The following is a 16185-nucleotide window of genomic DNA, read 5'->3' as shown; positions in this document are numbered from 1 at the left end:
TTTTTCGAACTTTAAAGCTCAAAACTTGCAAATCTCGTAATATTTTGTATAAGTGGAGATGATTTTAAACACGACAAAAGTGATGGGTTCTGATCAAAGTTACGTTTTTTCAAACTTCAAAGCTCAAAACTTACAAATTTTGTAACGTTTTGTACCGGAGATGATTTTAAACACGATAAAAATGATGGGTTTTGATCAAAATTACGTTTCTTCGAACTTTAAAGTTCAAAACTTGCCAATTTTGTAACATTTTGTATAAGTAGAGATGATTTTAAACCCGACAAAAGTGACGGGTTCTGATCAAAGTTACGTTTTTTTCGAACTTCAAAGCTCAAAACTTGCAAATTTTGTACTGGAGATGATTTTAGACACCATAAAAATGATGGGTTTTGATCAAAGTTACGTTTTTTTCGAACTTTAAAGCTCAAAACTTGGAAATTTTGTAATATTTTTTTACCAGTGGAGGTGTTCTCTCAAGAATGGATCACTAGGGCCAGGAACATCAGGATCAACCATGATCTAACCAAAAAAAAAAAAAAAAAACAACAAAAGATCAAAAATTGAAAAAAGGGTTTGTTAAAAGAGAGAATTTTGAAGGATTTGAGTGTACCAAAGTGAACAAAGATCTCATATCTTCTCCTGAAACATGAACTCTGGGTTTGAAGGAGAGAGAAGAAGGGAAGAATTGATAGCCATTGAGGACGTGCTTGTTGCTGAAAGTGATACCCATTTTAATGGATGGGGTGAAGGAATCCACCACATCTCCTATCACTCTTCCAAGAACCAGAGGCTCTGATATTTTTGATCTTGCCATTTTAGAGAGAGAGATGATGAAGAACACAAAGAAGAGTACAGAATCAAATAAAGAGGGGGCCGACCGGCCTTGTTCTTTTTTGGTTTCATGTTACAAAAGGCAGTTTCTTTATTTAAAGATGTTTCCAACTAGTTTCAACATCTTTACAACACGTTTTGATTTATAGTTTAAGTTCATATTTAATTTTTAAATTTATTATCAAACTATAAATTTACGGGTTGGGGTTGGGTTATCGGTTCAAGTTCTTAGTTCTTGGTCTATCTAGACCTCCCGTCTCCTAAATTGTTATTATGCTAGTCTCTTTCATCATCATCGTTCTAGAATTATAAGTTCTGATGAGGTTCAAGGGACCTCTACCGCTCGTGGCAAGTTCAATACGAGGAAATTAACCAATATAAACCTCCCAATAGTCACTACAAATACGATAATAAATCATAAGTCCGTTCGATCTACCACTAGCCAGACCTTTGATAATCGAGTCAAGTTTATGATTAGGGGCTAATTGACGGCTCCTAATCGTTCTCGTATAACCACATAATTGTCTATCAAAGCTGATTTCTATTATACTTCTAGAAATGCGTGACGAACGGATATCTATAATGATAAGAACTGTAGCGTTTAGAGTTCACATAAAGGCCATCTTCATAAGAACGTTATTAGGGAACTCCCTGGCATGCAAGTAATTCTTCCATCCTTTCTACATATAATTACTTAATGAGAGGATTTAGAATTATTCATAGTTTACATGCAGGGACAGAAGAGAGGCTCGTAAACACAAATGAATCCCCGACGACCGCTACATCGTCGTCGTTCCGGTGCCATGTCCAAAGTGCATTCGTGGCATTCATCACTTCAAACTCGCCATGTCCGAAGCTGGCTTCTCTAACTATCGAAATCTCTGGCTTTGGATCGATATACCTATAAACGATTAAATTTTCTATGATTAAAACGTTTGAATTTAGTAACTTTTGTAACATCGTTGAGTTTTAAAGCATTACTTGCTAGATAGGCCTTCACGGTTGCCCCCGTCGCCGATTGTAATGTATACAGGAGCACAATCGTTTGCTTCCCCATTATGAACACGAGTCTACAATAACATGATCAAAAGGATTCAGAAGATAAATCAAGTTCTTGACGTAAATAATACTATGATTGTTAGAGAAACTTACGAAGCGTTCATAAGCATGAACATGCCCTGAAAACACCACGTCTACATGAGCCTCGTAGAGAAGCTCTTCCATGGCAGTCTTCATGTCAACCGACTCTTTCTCACCTTGGTGAGCAGTGTTGGAGTTATACCATGGAGCATGAACTAGCACCACAATCCATGGAGTTTTCGATCGATCGATTTTCTTCAAGTCGGCAACAAGCCATCCATATTGTGCCGAATTCGAGTCGAAATCGGTATACGATCCCAACATGATAACGTGCACACCGGCTGTGTCGAACGAGTAGTAAAGATTGGATGTCGACGAGCTTTGCTCGAAAGGCATTGGCCATCTTGCGTTGTATGCTGTGAAAGGCTGGGAATGAATCACCGGGATGCGCTCAATCTCATGGTTGCCTTGTGTCACCATCCATGGCCTTTGGCTAGCCAATGGCTCAACCAGCCTGCCAAAGGAATCCCATAAAGGCTGAATCAAATCAGCATAGGACAAGTCGCCAGGAAGCAGCAGCACATCATAGTCCGATTTGGCTATATTTTCGAGAGTTGTTTTGGTCCATTCTGTCTGCCCAAGATCACCTACAAAACATCAAAAATCGAAAACGAGCATAAGCTCTCGTGAACCCTTACTTATAAACCCATGATCATTCTCTAAATTAGTCAACGTGGGACCTCCCTCCCAACAATCATCAACAATCCTCCCCTCAAACAAAGTACACTACATAGCCTTTCCTGAGGTCTATGGAGCCCTCGAACAGTCTCCTCTTAATCGAGGCTCGACTCCTTCTCTAGAGTCCTCGAACAAAGTACACCCTTTGTTCGACACTTGAGTTATATACCTTCTAGGCTCCCAACTTCTTTATTCGACATTTGAGGATTCTATTGACATGACTAAGTTAAGAGCATGGCTCTGATACCACGTTAGAATAACGACTCTCCACAATGGTATGATATTATCCACTTTGAGCATAAGCTCTCATGGGCTTTACTTTGAGCTTCCCCAAAGGACCTCATCCCAAAGGAGATGTATTCGTTACTTATAAACTCATGATCATTCCCTAAATTAACCAACGTAGGACTCCCTCCCAACAATCCTTAACAGTTTCTTCCTTTAGCTAGCTACGTACCAATGACAACAAATTTGATAGGGAGTTGAGCGGGAGGGGTTTTGAAAGTGAAATTGCGGGCAGAGTCGGAGCTGCAACGATAGTAATAAGTAGTGTCGGGGTGGAGAGGACCGATGGTTGCAGCATGAATGTAACCAGACTTATAAAATGTATATTTGTAAGAGGAAGTAGAGCCAGTTACAAGCTTGGTGTAAAGTCCAGGGGATGAGCCATATTCCACCACGGCTGGTGCAGAGTCCTCAGTGATCCACGTTATCATCATTTTATCAGCACCAACCAGGGATATATGTACCTGAAAAGTTCCTTTTAGCACTCTCACATCCTCGACCTTATTTGATTAAATTAATAAAAATATCGGCTTTCAAAATATATTTATCATTAGTATTAAAGGTAAATAATTAATACAATGTTCCAAAAATACCTCTGAACTTTTAAAAGTGTTAAAAAATATTCCTAAACTCTCATACGATTATTTAATTATTTTTAGTTTTATGACAATGTTGTATTCCTAAACTCTCAGACGATTATTTAATTATTTTTAGTTTTATGACAATGTTGAATTATGTTTGTACGTTACCTTTCTTATTCAATTTGAAGACCCAATCGAAGATAAAGGGTTGAGTTGGTTTGAATTATGAAAATTTTCTGATTGGGTTGAGTTACTAATCCAACAAACCCACCCTCGACCCAATCTAGCTTATATAGACCCTAAATACTCTTTCGATTTTTTTTTAGGAAAAGTTGTAAAATCCTTAAATTAGTATTTTTTATAATTTATTTAAAAAAATTTAAGGATATTTTAAAACAAAATATTAACCAATTTTATAATAACTTATTTTTTTTAATATTTAAATAAAACTATTTTAATAATTTGTTTACTAAGAGTCATAACAATAATTTTTTTTATTATTGGGAATCAAGTTTAAATTCATAAGAAATATATTGTTTTTAAATAGCAAATTAAATATTTATTTATTATTATTATTATATAATAAAAAATATAAAATATAAAATAATCCAATACCGGTTTGTAATTCTAACGGATTAAAATAAACCATAAAATTAATTTCTAACAAATTTCAACGGTTTCTCTCTATAATTCAACAACAATCTGTTTTGGAGAAGAGTAGGGATTAGGAATTACCTGTTCTGGAGAATCGGAATCGAGATCTTTCCGGCGAGGAACGACGAGATTCCGGCGAGGCGGCGGCCGTTCATAAGACGAAACACTACAAAACAGAGAAGAGAAGACGGCGGCGACGACGACAATGGTGGTGGTGATAGTTAACGCCGCCGGAAACGGAGGCATTTTCCTGTGCGAAACCGCCATTATCGAACACGAGAAATGAGAGAGAAGAGAAGAATTGGGGGAATTTGGATTATGCTTTTTCGTGCAATGCTCGAAGGCATTTTATATGAAAAAACCGTGCGTCCCCTTGCTTACGTGTACGGACAAATTCTAGGAACGCACGTGCCAATTTGGGATATTCTTATCATTTCTTGTCTGGCTTTTATTAACCATTTTAGTAATTTATTTATTATGTGAGTTGGGAAAAACATCTGGACGCTCATTTTTTAATCGAAAATATATAAATAAGCCGATTTAAGTATGGTTAGGTTAACCGGTCGTTTGTTTCTTTTAAAAAAATGAAAGTGTGGTGTGCCTACTTCTCGTGATGAAAATGAGTTTTATTCGTGATGTAATTAATCGTAATATAATTGACGATAACCCGAACGTGATTCCTTTTAACATGTTTTGTTTAGAGTGTACTAAAATTACAATTACGTCCTGGAATTGGAATAAAATAAGTATATTCCCAAATGAATATAGTAATTCAAGAAATGCTTCCATAATTAAAGGGTCATTTTTAATTTTTTTAATTAATTAATTTTTTATACTTGAAAATTTAATAAAATAGTAATTATTTTAAGATTCATTCATCTAATTCAATAAAAAAAAAATCGGGTATAAATATAAAAATAATGAAGATATTCAATGAATCATTTAATTAGAGATTCAAAATTTTAAATACAAAATGAAGAGAAAGAGAAGAAAAATTGATGTATGTGTGTCGATTCACTGTCCTCATAATAAAGAAACACTGGCATATAAACGAGCGGATTCTCAATGCTATATATGGAAAAGATGCACAAGTGTTTGTAATGTCGAGCATTTGCATCTAAACGTTAGATTGACATTGAGCATGGTGTTGAGCGATCCGAATAGCATCTCAATGTTACCTGTGCGAGTTTTCGTATATTTTTCGACCCTAATAGAGTTGGTTGATGAGAAGGTTACGTGTCAAAAAAAACATTTCCCATATAGGCTGCAAAATGCATTACAGAACCTTTCTTGTCATTTTCACTCTGTTTTTTCTTTTTATTTATATATATTTAAATTTTAAATTTGTAAATACTATTTTCCAAGTCTAGTTTCATAATTATTTAATTTTTTTAAAAATATATTTAGTTCCTAGTCATTTATCTATAATGAATTTTATCTTTCTTAAGAAAAATTTTGGATTTTTGACCAAATTCTATAAACAAAAATTTAATTTAATTTATTAATTATTATTATTATTATTATTATTAACAAAATGGATACGGAAACCAAATTTTTATATATATATAAAAAAAAAATTTAATGACAAATTCAAAAACCAAATGATTATTATATGAGACTTTAAAAATACATATGTATTTAGTTGATGATATATCTTAATTAATTCAGTCACACTACGATTTAAATCATTAATTTTCGAGCAGTCAAATTAGACAATGAGAAAGTTGAGACGTTACTCGCCCAAGTTGGCACGGTTTTGAATAAATACCGACATCATCAAAGTCTATTACTAATTTGAATATATATAAGTCGTACTCATATGGCAAATGTTGAAGTTGATTGATATATAGACATCTATATATATATATACACATAGACAGGCTGACATATGATAAGGATAAGTTGTTGGCCGACTCATTCACAAGCTTATGTGGTGGACCAATCGAAGGAAAATCCATTGGAAAATTGACATGGAAAGAAGTGTGGCTATGGATCAACCAACGCACATAAGCTAATAAAAAATGGCTCAATGCATTGCACATGAACACCATCTTTTGGCTTCAAAAAATGACTAAACATCAATCAATCATCAAAAAACGAGCTCAGCAATTCAACCCATTAGAACTCTCCCAAATTCAGAATTGCTTCATGTTCTTGAATCATGAATATACGCTATTATGAAGAAGTTCACAGCCGGAGAAGAAAGATGAACGCCATTAATGGAAGTAGAGAGATCGATACTGAAATCAAAAGGGGAAAAAAAAATTGTTCTTTTTACAAGAAAACCCATCTTCCACACTTATTTTTATAACGTAGCCAGATAGTGATAGGGATAAGTATCAAATAAAGGAGAGAGAGAGAGAGAGGAACAGCGGCATCGTCGAGTGCGATGTTGGACGGACGGACGGACGGACGGTTGTCGGACGGACGGCTGAGAGAGATTTTACGGCGGCGGTGAAGATGATTGGAGAATAGGCCACGGAGTAATTTGCTCTCAAACGTCACGTCCTGAAGTCTTGAGGGCTGAAGAAATCGCTCAAATTCTCTCCAGTTTGTCGGCTTTCACGACGGGGTTCGCACGAGCGATCTCCTCTCTTCCGATTGACTTGAAATCGAAGGTGCAGCCGTGTTTCTCCGGGTACCTATGAGCTCCACAGAACGTGATTCCGCATCTGCATCTGAACCCGGTCAAACCGACTTTCTTACGGCACGACGAACACCGATTCGGGTTCGGGTTTGGGCACGACTGGATGACCGCCTCAGATCCAGCCGCTGCAAGGGGCGGGATGGTCAGATCTGTGTCCGGCGAAGGCAAGGCTACAACAGGGGAAACGGGAGGAGGATCGATCAGTAAAGAGGAAGGAGAAGAAGAAGAAGATGAGGCTGAGAGAGCGGCTTCGATGGTGGATTTGGTAGAGGCTTGTTCTTGTTCTTTGAGGCGAAAGTCTCTGTAACATTTGGAGCAGAGATCCATGGTGGCTGGACTGCCAAAGAAGCCACAATTATTAGCACAGAGACGGTGACCTTCAGGTGCTTGGCATCTGTGTTCTTCCGCCATATCCTTCTTCAAAACGAAGAATCTCTACTTACGCGAGAACAAATCGCGCAGTTTCCGATAGCGTTCAACAGATCTGGAAAAGTAAACCCTAAAATCAACAATCCAAAACCTAAAAAATCCAAATCCAGCGAAATCAAGCGCACAAACACATAGACTTCGATCGTATAGTCAGAATCAACAGAAACAACAGAAATCGATTAGATTAACAAGGTCGATTATCTGCTAGGTCGAGAAAAATCGAAACAAACAGAAAAAGAGGAATCACATGATGAAGATTCCGAGAATCAAAGAATAAGAACCAGGCATCAAAATCAAACCATAGAAATCTCATTTCTCACGTTTCTCTACACCCTAGAAAGGAACAGATTCAGGAATCAATCAAATTCAAAATTAACCTCAACTTTCTCATCCAACAAACAATATCAAAATCCAAATACAGGACGTTAAAAATTCAAACAAACACTAAAGAAATCGAACAAATATAAAAAAATATAAACATCAAAGTCGGAGGAAACCGCACCTGAAGAACGAACAGGTTTGAGGAATTTTTCCGAAACGGATTGGCGATGATGAAGAAAAAAAAAAGAAGGAAGAATCTTAACAATGAAGAATCTACCAAACGGGTCAGAGATATAATGAAGTGGGCGAAAATGAAATCAGGAGAGAGAAGGGAATAAACAAGCGAAATGGGACAAAATAAAAAATAATTAAACATTTTTTATTTAAAATAATAATAATAATAATAATAATAATAATAAATAAAAATCGGGAAAGCCAGGCTGGACGCAGCCGAAATGGAAGTCCAGCCAGCCAGCCCCAATATAACGCGACGCTGACGATGAAACAAAGCCCACGGAGCCGAATATCTTTACTAAAACAAAATACATTAAATTACACATTTAACCCCCTAAATAAAATATCCTTTCTATTTTCTTTTTCAACAACCAATTAAAAACACGACACAAAAATTAAATTAATTAAATAAATATAGTTTAATAATAGTTTACATGTATTCATTTTTGTTTTTGATTTAATGTATTAAAAGGAAAACAATTTAAATATATTTAACATTATATTTTTTATTAATTCAAAAATGTCAAATTATTATTCATTAATTCAATCATTATAGTCAAATGTTTGATTAATTAAGTTGACTTTAAGAATTAATTGGATTAAAAAAAATTAGACACTACCTTTATCTCATTGTGTTCGTGTGAGCATGAAACCTACCTCTACTAGATGCATTTTAAAATCGTAAGGTTGATGACGATACGTAACGAGTAAAGTAGTGGGTTTTGACTGTTTCAAATGGTATAAGAGTCGGGCATCGTGCAATATGCTAGCGAGAACACTGACTCCTAAAAGGAGTGGATCGTGAATACAAATAATATTTACTAGTGGTGGAATTAGACTCTTACAAATGGTATCTGAACCAAATATCGCATGATATGTTAGCGATGACGCGGGCCCCTAAAGGGGTAAATTGTGAGATCATACATCTCCCAAACATGTTACGACAATACGTATCGGACAAAAGTGGATAATATCTAATAATATCTCGTAGTCTTGGACGGGTTAGAGTTCTCTTACGACGTTGATATCTATAAGAAATAAATATAAATATAAGAAATTTCCAAAATGTGTAAGAAAAGGCATGTGCAGATATTGGGTTGGTGAGTCAGCAGCAGCGCGGATGAGCGGCGATATTAGTAGGAAGGAATAATAGATGGCATGGATTGGACAGTGGTGAGGCGGGGGCTTACGTGGATTGGGACTGTCAATTTGGAAGGCAGTGGAGCCACGTGGCTCCCATTCCACGTGGGTTGCTCTTCTTTGGGTTCAAACGAATTATATCGTGGGACGTGACTCACTAGAGTTGTTGAATATAGCTACCTATCCTATCACAAATATCTAATTCATATCTTTACATATCTTTGAATTTAAAAAATGTGTATGCTAATAAGATTTTTATCGACATTTTTTCGCACCATTTTGTTGCACACGTAGGCTTTGGATCATGTGTCGGCATGTTTTTTTTCTTCAAGGGACTACTTTATGTCACAATCGCACTCTTCGGGACGTTTACAAGTAATTGTGCGGTACTCACTTTCACCACCAAGTGAGTTAGCCAACTCAAAATAGTGTGCCGCTTACCGTCGACGACGTATGCTCAAGCCACTAATCCCATTTGAGAAGAAAATTTTTAGAAAACAGAGGTAAAGAGATTTTCAAAAGAGGGTTTGAAAGTATAGTTGAAAACAACGTATTGTAAGCAAAGAAAGAAACACCCCGACTTAAATATCATATAACTCAGGGCAGGAAGAATTAACGACTAATCGCATCTCTCTATGGTATATTTTGAGACATGTTAGGTGCATAGACATGATTCTCCCGACACGTCACATATTTAGAAAATACAAAAAATGAGTAGCCATAAGCAACACGCATTGAACATGCATGAATGTAACACTTGGCACGAATATGACGAATATGATGAAGATCTCTACTACACATCTTGGATCAAGTGTTGAGATTTGGTTAAAGCATATGCACATGATGATGTGTATCTGTTCTTGGTGTCTTTCATGCATGCAGGCCAAGTTGTTACCATATTTGAAAAGGGCAATTCAGGCTTGTCACACAATTTGTACCAGTTGAAGAGCCGATGGTTTGGCACCAGCTCTTCCGTTGTCACCACTCACTCACGCACAAGGGCAGCGGCGGCATGCATATCGATTCGTTTCAGGTTTATTGTGTGTATGTGTGTGTCTGTGGGTGGAGAAAAGGCCATGTGTTTTCACGTGCAGCAGATGATTGATAGCTATCTAATCATATGCATTAATGCACCTAATACCTTTAAGCCAACATCATATTGAGCCCAAAACATTTCCTTGTAAAATGTATTGTGATTTTTTTTACAATTTTTTAATGAAGTTATGTTGAAAATAAAAACTTTAAACGAGGAAATATTACTTGGAAAGAACTTGCTTTCGAGAAACTCCGCCCCGATCCCAATAAAAAATAAATGGGGAATTTTGTGGGGGATGAAGATGGAGAATGCTACTTGTCACCGTCATGCTTGTCCAAGGCATGTTGCCCATGGCCGCATGCCTGTGACACGCTGAAACCTTTGCCGTGTACTACTTTATTACTTTCTTTGACCGCTTTCATGTTGTATTATTTATTTTCTCTTTTTTTTTTTTTTTAAGAGTATGACGTTTTGGCGATGTCATGGCTATGCTTGGTAGACATGAAATACCTCAAAATGTAGCATAGGGGGATACGACTAGTTATCAACTTCTCTTTACTCGATAGTTATATGGAGTGAGCGGCTGTTGTTGCCTTTTTTGCTTACATTCCCATATAACACTCGTTTAAATTTCTCTCTTGTTCTAAAACCTCTCTCTCCCACTTTCTAAAATCTTCTCTTGAAATCGAGACCCAAGGTTTGTATTCACGTCGCCTGACCGTAGGCAACGTAACTCGAAGTAGGCTTGACCCACTCAGTGCTGAGAGTGGGTACTGCACAATCGCCAAATCCGCTGCCTAGAAACCGCGATTGTGACACTACTCGTCCCCACCTCAATCCCCACAAAAATAAATGAAAAGTTTCGCACGAATAGAGAATAAAATAGCTGGCGGGACAGTAAAAACTCCTTAGTATTTGCCCCACCCCATGGTCAACTCTATTCTCGACAGAGAGATTCCAAATTTCGATCTTTAAAAATAACTTGCACCGATTATTCTTATTCTTATTCTTATTCTTTGAATTCGTATATGGTTGAATTTTGTAAGAATAAAAAGCTGATTAAATAAAATAAAAAAATATAATTTATAAATAAAAATAATGATATTGATTTTGTGTGTTAAGAAGATGCCCTAGAATTGTCCTTAAATCTTATCCAAATGGATAAATTAATAAATTTAATATATTTAAATTTTTAATACGAAAATTATCTATTAACATCTTACTCTTGAAAGTGGCGGGATATTTTTTAAATATGGTACTATCAGCCAATGTAAAAACATTTTTTTTTAAATATTTTTAAACGTTTAAGAATATTTTTGAAACAGAGTAATAATGGTTTTCGTCCAAAATTAAAAGTATTGTTAAAATTTCTAAAAGTTCAAGAATATTTTTGAGACAAACTAATAATAATTTTCATAAAAAAACTACGAAACTTTGAGGGTATTATTGAAACTTAAATTGTTGACACAAGATGCAAAATTGAATGATATTTTTATTAACTTAGCGTTTATTAATTTATCAAATTTCACTTTATAAAAAATAAATTAGATTTAATATATCGTTTTGAAATATTTTATAAAGTAAATACAAAAATTTAATAACTAAAATATTAGAATGACTCGATTATGAGTAGAGCCACATAAAAGTCAAATTCGATCGATTCAAAGTATATATTTATAATCGGTCAAACTAATCCATCGGATATATATAATTTAAAAATAATTTTAAATACCAATATATATAATTTATAAATTTTACAAAATACGTAAATATTTGTTAAAAAAATCAATTAAATTTTCAAATATTTTACTCTTACGCAATCTATCAAAATTTCTTGATTTTTTTTAGTTAGAATAATTATTCTTTAATCCAAATGGTTTTACCATTAAAAATTATAAAATAATACATGTATAGTTTGAATTTTGACTAAACTTTAGGAGGTTTTTAATTATTCTTTTGTACTTAAAAATACATTTAATTACAATAATTGTTAATTTAATGAGTTTAGATTTTGACACTCGGTTGAATTTTTATTATTATTTTATTGCTTGAGATGGGTTGAATTTTTGAATAATTGAAAATTTGTTGTTAATTGAAAGGTCAACTCGAACCATTCAAAAATGAAATTTACAACTCAATTTTATTTTTTAAAATTATTAAAAATATTTTTATGTATTTAACGTTAACTTTTCATGGTCGCTCACGAATATTTGACATTAGAATTTTATAAGATATAAATTTTTTTTTTAAAATAACTAAAAATAAATAAATATTAGTAATTCATCGTGACATGTGAAAATATGATATTAAAATTTTGTAAATATCGAATAATTTTTAAAAAAATAAATAAATGGATTTAATCCAGCTCATCGGAGGTTGGTTACGAATGGAGAGAAGAAAAAAAAAAAAAAAAAAAGATTTTTTGATCTAACCCAATGTGCGCAAAAAGAGAATCAAAATTGGGTATTATCTAAAATTCCACACAGTTGCTTCCAGCGTGAGGAGTTGGTTTGGATAAATTTCATGTGAAGAAAGGTTTGTTTTGACTAAGAGGGGCGGATTCGATATTTGAAAGCGGAGTTATCCATCCAGATCAAGAACTGAGCGAGTTAATTCGATCTTAAAACTTGGCGAGAAGGGATCTGTTCGAAAAGGGGACGATCAGAAGCAGATTCTGTGGCTTTTGGGGTTCCCTTTTCATAGCAATCTCCGATCCAAATTCCCAGTTATTGGGACCCTTAATCGGATCTTTCGCCATTGTTAACCACGTCCTTGTCTCCATCCTTCGCCCGCCTTTTTGCGTCCTCGTCATCTTCCACCTAACCAAAACCCACTTCAACCAAGCCACCATTGTCTATTATATAAGCTTTCTTTATCGAGTTACTTACGTTCACGTTCGATCCATCGTCTTCATCTTCACATTTCTCATAAATTCTTTTGAAGAAAATTTTGATTTGAACCCTATAATCCCTTTTGATTTTGACCCCATTATCCCCGATTGTCTTGATCTGTTATTACCATCTGTGGAATTTCCCTAGTTTTAGAATCGGTTATGGCGGATTTGAATGATGCATCCGGCCTTTTGGGTTCTTTTGCCAAGCCGGAGAAGCTCATTATCGACACCGACCCTGGAATCGGTGAGTTTTTTGTTCTTTTGGCCATTCTTTTACTGTTATATTTGATTTTGTTTGGATTTCTGTTCTTTTCGTTGGGGCTCTAATTGATATGATGATCAAAAGTTCATTAGTTTTTCCCGAATCTTTAGTGCATACATGAGATTTTTCTGCTATAGTTTGTGTATATCTGATATGGAACCTCTGGTTTAAGCTGTCTGAGGATTTGATCATATTTTCTTTGGATTTGTTCTGTATTTGTGTATGAATGTTTGTATGCACTTTGAATTGGTTATGAATTGAGGGATCTTGGATTGACAGATGATGCCATGGCTATCTTCATGGCATTTCGAAGTCCGGAGTTGGAGGTTTTGGGATTAACGACAGTTTTTGGCAATGTCTTAGTTGAATGTGCTACACACAATGCCTTGCTTCTGGTATGCAATTGTTTTAGCTGATGTTCTTGTTTTTGAATTGAGCGTTTCTTTTTCGTATTTGCTGGACTTTGTTCTCTTTTGGAGTGTGTTCATGATCAATGAATCTTTCTGATGTTCCGAAAAGATAGTGTGAGATGGCAGGCCGTTCGGATGTTCCTGTGGCTGAAGGCAGCCCCGAGCCTCTGAAGGTAAATTCTTTTAGCTTTTGGTATATGTTTGGAGTGTAGACTCAAGACTGTTTGAGGGAGTTTGTATGATTTGCTAAGTATTCTTTTTGTGGTGGAAAAGGGTGGAACGCCTCGTGTTGCTGACTTTGTTCATGGTTCTAATGGACTCGGGAATGTAATTCTACCATCCCCAAGTATGAAAAAAGTTGAAAAGTCTGCTGCTGAATTTTTAGTCGACACGGTCTCTCAGTACCCCGGTGAAGTGTCTATACTTGCTCTTGGTCCTCTCACAAACTTGGCTCATGTAAGTTTCTGTGTTCTGTTTCATTCTTCTTTGACATTGCTTCCTTGTGTGTTTCAAGGTTATATTTCTTGTATATTTACCATCAGGCAATCAAAATGGACTCTACCTTTGCGAGCAAGGTGAAGAGGCTTGTCATTCTTGGCGGTGCGTTCTTTTCGTTAGGGAACGTAAATCCTGCTGCTGAAGCAAATGTGAGTTGTTGTTTTCCTTTCAAAACCAGCCAGATTTAACGGGGCTGCTCCGAACGTTTCTTATGTTCTTTGCCACGTTCTCCGAGTTAAATTAGCTGCATTTAGTACCAATCGCGAGATAACCAGTTAGTGAATTGTGAAATCTCTGGCAGATTTATGGAGATCCAGAAGCAGCAGATTGTGTATTCACATGTGGAGCAAACATTGTTATTATTGGGATAAACATCACCACACAAGTTCAACTTACTGGTAGCGTTCTCTTCGTCACGCTTCATTTGTTTGTTCGTCTCAAATGATATGAGAATCAATGTAATGGAAATGATATCTATGTTTGCAGATGAGGACCTTCTTGAAATAAGGGAATCCAAGGGAAAACATGCTCAAGTCCTATGCGACATGTGCAAATTCTACCGAGATTGGCACGTCAAGTCCGATGGGGTCTATGGTAAACAGAGCTCATGAACAAAAAACACCAAATCTAAGCACTATTACGTGTTATGTGTAGATCCCATTTGAATGACCATTCTAAGTTTGTGTTCAGGCATTTTTCTCCACGACCCTGTTTCGTTCGTGGCTTTAGTTCGTCCCGATCTCTTCACGTACAAGTCTGGTGTTGTGAGAGTTGAAACTCAGGGCATCAGTGTAGGTCATACATTGATGGATCAAGGAATTAAGAAGTATGTTCATAACTGCACAACTTTTTTCCAAATTTTTCTGCAGTTTTCGTTCATAATCCCTTCCCCGATGTCTGTATCGTGTCTTGCAGATGGAATTCGGACAACCCATGGTCGGGTTTCTCCCCCGTTTCTGTTGCTTGGACTGTCAAGGTAGATGAAGTCACCAATTACGTCAAGGAGCTATTGATGAAACCGTGAGTGTTTGATATGTCTTAATGAAAGCAGTCTTCGTCTGCTGTTCTTTCTTTTTCTTTCTCGCACTCTCATTTTCAGATAGTGGAAGAGCATATAAATAAACTGAAATCTGAAATTGATGAACCTCCTCTTTCTCTTGTGGATATTTGAACAGAAATTTAGTTGTTCCATCAGAAATTTCTTGCTTTTTCATTATTATGATCATTTTCTAAATCTGAAGCTACTGCTACTTGTATGCATACGCCTTGACTAGTTGAACCATATTCTTTTAGTTGAATAATTACACCTTGACTAGTTGCACCATACCCAAGATGTTAGTAAGACTGAGAATGTGAGATCCCACGTCGGTTGGAGAAGGGAACAAAACATTCCTTATAAGAATGTGGAAACCTCTCTAGCGGTTGCGTTTTAAAACGTTGAGGGGAAGCCCGGTAGGGAAAGCTTAAACAGGACAATATCTACTAGGGTTGGGTTTGGGTTGTTACAAATGATATCAGACCCAAATACCGAGCGGTATGCCAGTGAGGACGTTGGGCCTTCAAGGGGGGTGGATTGTGAGATCCCACATCGGTTGGAGAGAGGAATGAAACATTCCTTGTAAGAATGTGGAAATCTCTCCCTAGTGGACGTGTTTTAAAACGTTGAAGGGAAGCCTAGAAGCTCAAAGAATACAATATTTGCTAGTGGTGGGTTTGAGTTGTTACAAATAGTATTAGAGCCAAACACGTTGTGCCAGTGAGGACGTTGGGCCCTCAAGGGGGTGGATTGTGAGATCCCACATTGGTTGGAGAGGGGAATGAAACATTTCTTATATAATATAAGGGTGTGGAGCCAGTGAAGACGTTGGGCCCTCAAGGGGGTGGATTGTGAGATCCCACATCGGTTGGAGAGGGGAATGAAACATTCCTTGTAAGAATGTGGAAATCTCTCCCTAGTGGACGTGTTTTAAAACGTTGAAGGGAAGCCTAGAAGCTCAAAGAATACAATCTTTGCTAGTGGTGGGTTTGAGTTGTTACAAATAGTATTAGAGCCAAACACGTTGTGCCAGTGAGGACGTTGGGCCCTCAAGGGGGTGGATTGTGAGATCCCACATCGGTTGGAGAGGGGAATGAAACATTTCTTATA

At 36.2% G+C, this 16185-nt stretch overlaps 4 protein-coding genes across 5 annotated transcripts in view; 1 reads left to right on the top strand and 3 right to left on the bottom strand.

Moving 5' to 3' along the window:
* LOC111463423 (CEN-like protein 2) overlaps positions 1-893 on the bottom strand; it is a 1873-nt gene extending 980 nt beyond the window's left edge. Inside the window, exons 1-2 of the mRNA XM_023107356.1 lie at positions 611-893; positions 458-519 (exon numbers count right to left, since the gene is read on the bottom strand). Of these exons, the coding sequence (XP_022963124.1) occupies positions 458-519; positions 611-814 (266 nt within the window). The 5' untranslated portion in view covers positions 815-893. The remainder of the gene's footprint in view (positions 1-457; positions 520-610) is intronic.
* Positions 894-1406: 513 nt separating this feature from the next.
* Positions 1407-4469, bottom strand: LOC111463158 (probable purple acid phosphatase 20). Its single transcript, XM_023107000.1, has 5 exons — positions 4251-4469; positions 3107-3398; positions 1984-2558; positions 1813-1901; positions 1407-1732 (listed from the first exon to the last, which is right to left on the bottom strand). The coding sequence occupies exons 1-5, from the start codon at positions 4434-4436 to the stop codon at positions 1549-1551; spliced, it is 1326 nt and encodes a 441-aa protein (XP_022962768.1). The 5' UTR covers positions 4437-4469; the 3' UTR covers positions 1407-1548.
* A 1809-nt stretch (positions 4470-6278) lies between these two features.
* LOC111463162 (zinc finger A20 and AN1 domain-containing stress-associated protein 4-like) lies at positions 6279-7906 on the bottom strand. Of its 2 annotated transcripts, none has more exons than XM_023107004.1 (2): positions 7748-7906; positions 6279-7336 (listed from the first exon to the last, which is right to left on the bottom strand). In XM_023107004.1, the coding sequence occupies exon 2, from the start codon at positions 7225-7227 to the stop codon at positions 6706-6708; it is 522 nt and encodes a 173-aa protein (XP_022962772.1). In that variant the 5' UTR covers positions 7228-7336; positions 7748-7906; the 3' UTR covers positions 6279-6705. The 2 variants fall into 2 exon arrangements, with proteins under 2 accessions (XP_022962772.1, XP_022962771.1); XM_023107003.1 differs by having other exon boundaries at positions 6279-7300; positions 7748-7904.
* A 4554-nt stretch (positions 7907-12460) lies between these two features.
* Positions 12461-15258, top strand: LOC111463160 (uridine nucleosidase 1). Its single transcript, XM_023107002.1, has 9 exons — positions 12461-13113; positions 13411-13526; positions 13655-13714; positions 13815-13997; positions 14084-14188; positions 14341-14437; positions 14526-14633; positions 14730-14865; positions 14955-15258. The coding sequence occupies exons 1-9, from the start codon at positions 13029-13031 to the stop codon at positions 15061-15063; spliced, it is 999 nt and encodes a 332-aa protein (XP_022962770.1). The 5' UTR covers positions 12461-13028; the 3' UTR covers positions 15064-15258.
* Positions 15259-16185: the final 927 nt, after the last annotated feature.

Source organism: Cucurbita moschata, unplaced genomic scaffold, assembly GCF_002738365.1.
Source record: "Cucurbita moschata cultivar Rifu unplaced genomic scaffold, Cmos_1.0 Cmo_Scf00028, whole genome shotgun sequence".
In the NCBI taxonomy this organism is placed as follows: domain Eukaryota; kingdom Viridiplantae; phylum Streptophyta; class Magnoliopsida; order Cucurbitales; family Cucurbitaceae; genus Cucurbita; species Cucurbita moschata.
Note: the sequence above shows the minus strand (reverse complement) of the source record. Positions and strands in the feature narration are given on the sequence as shown.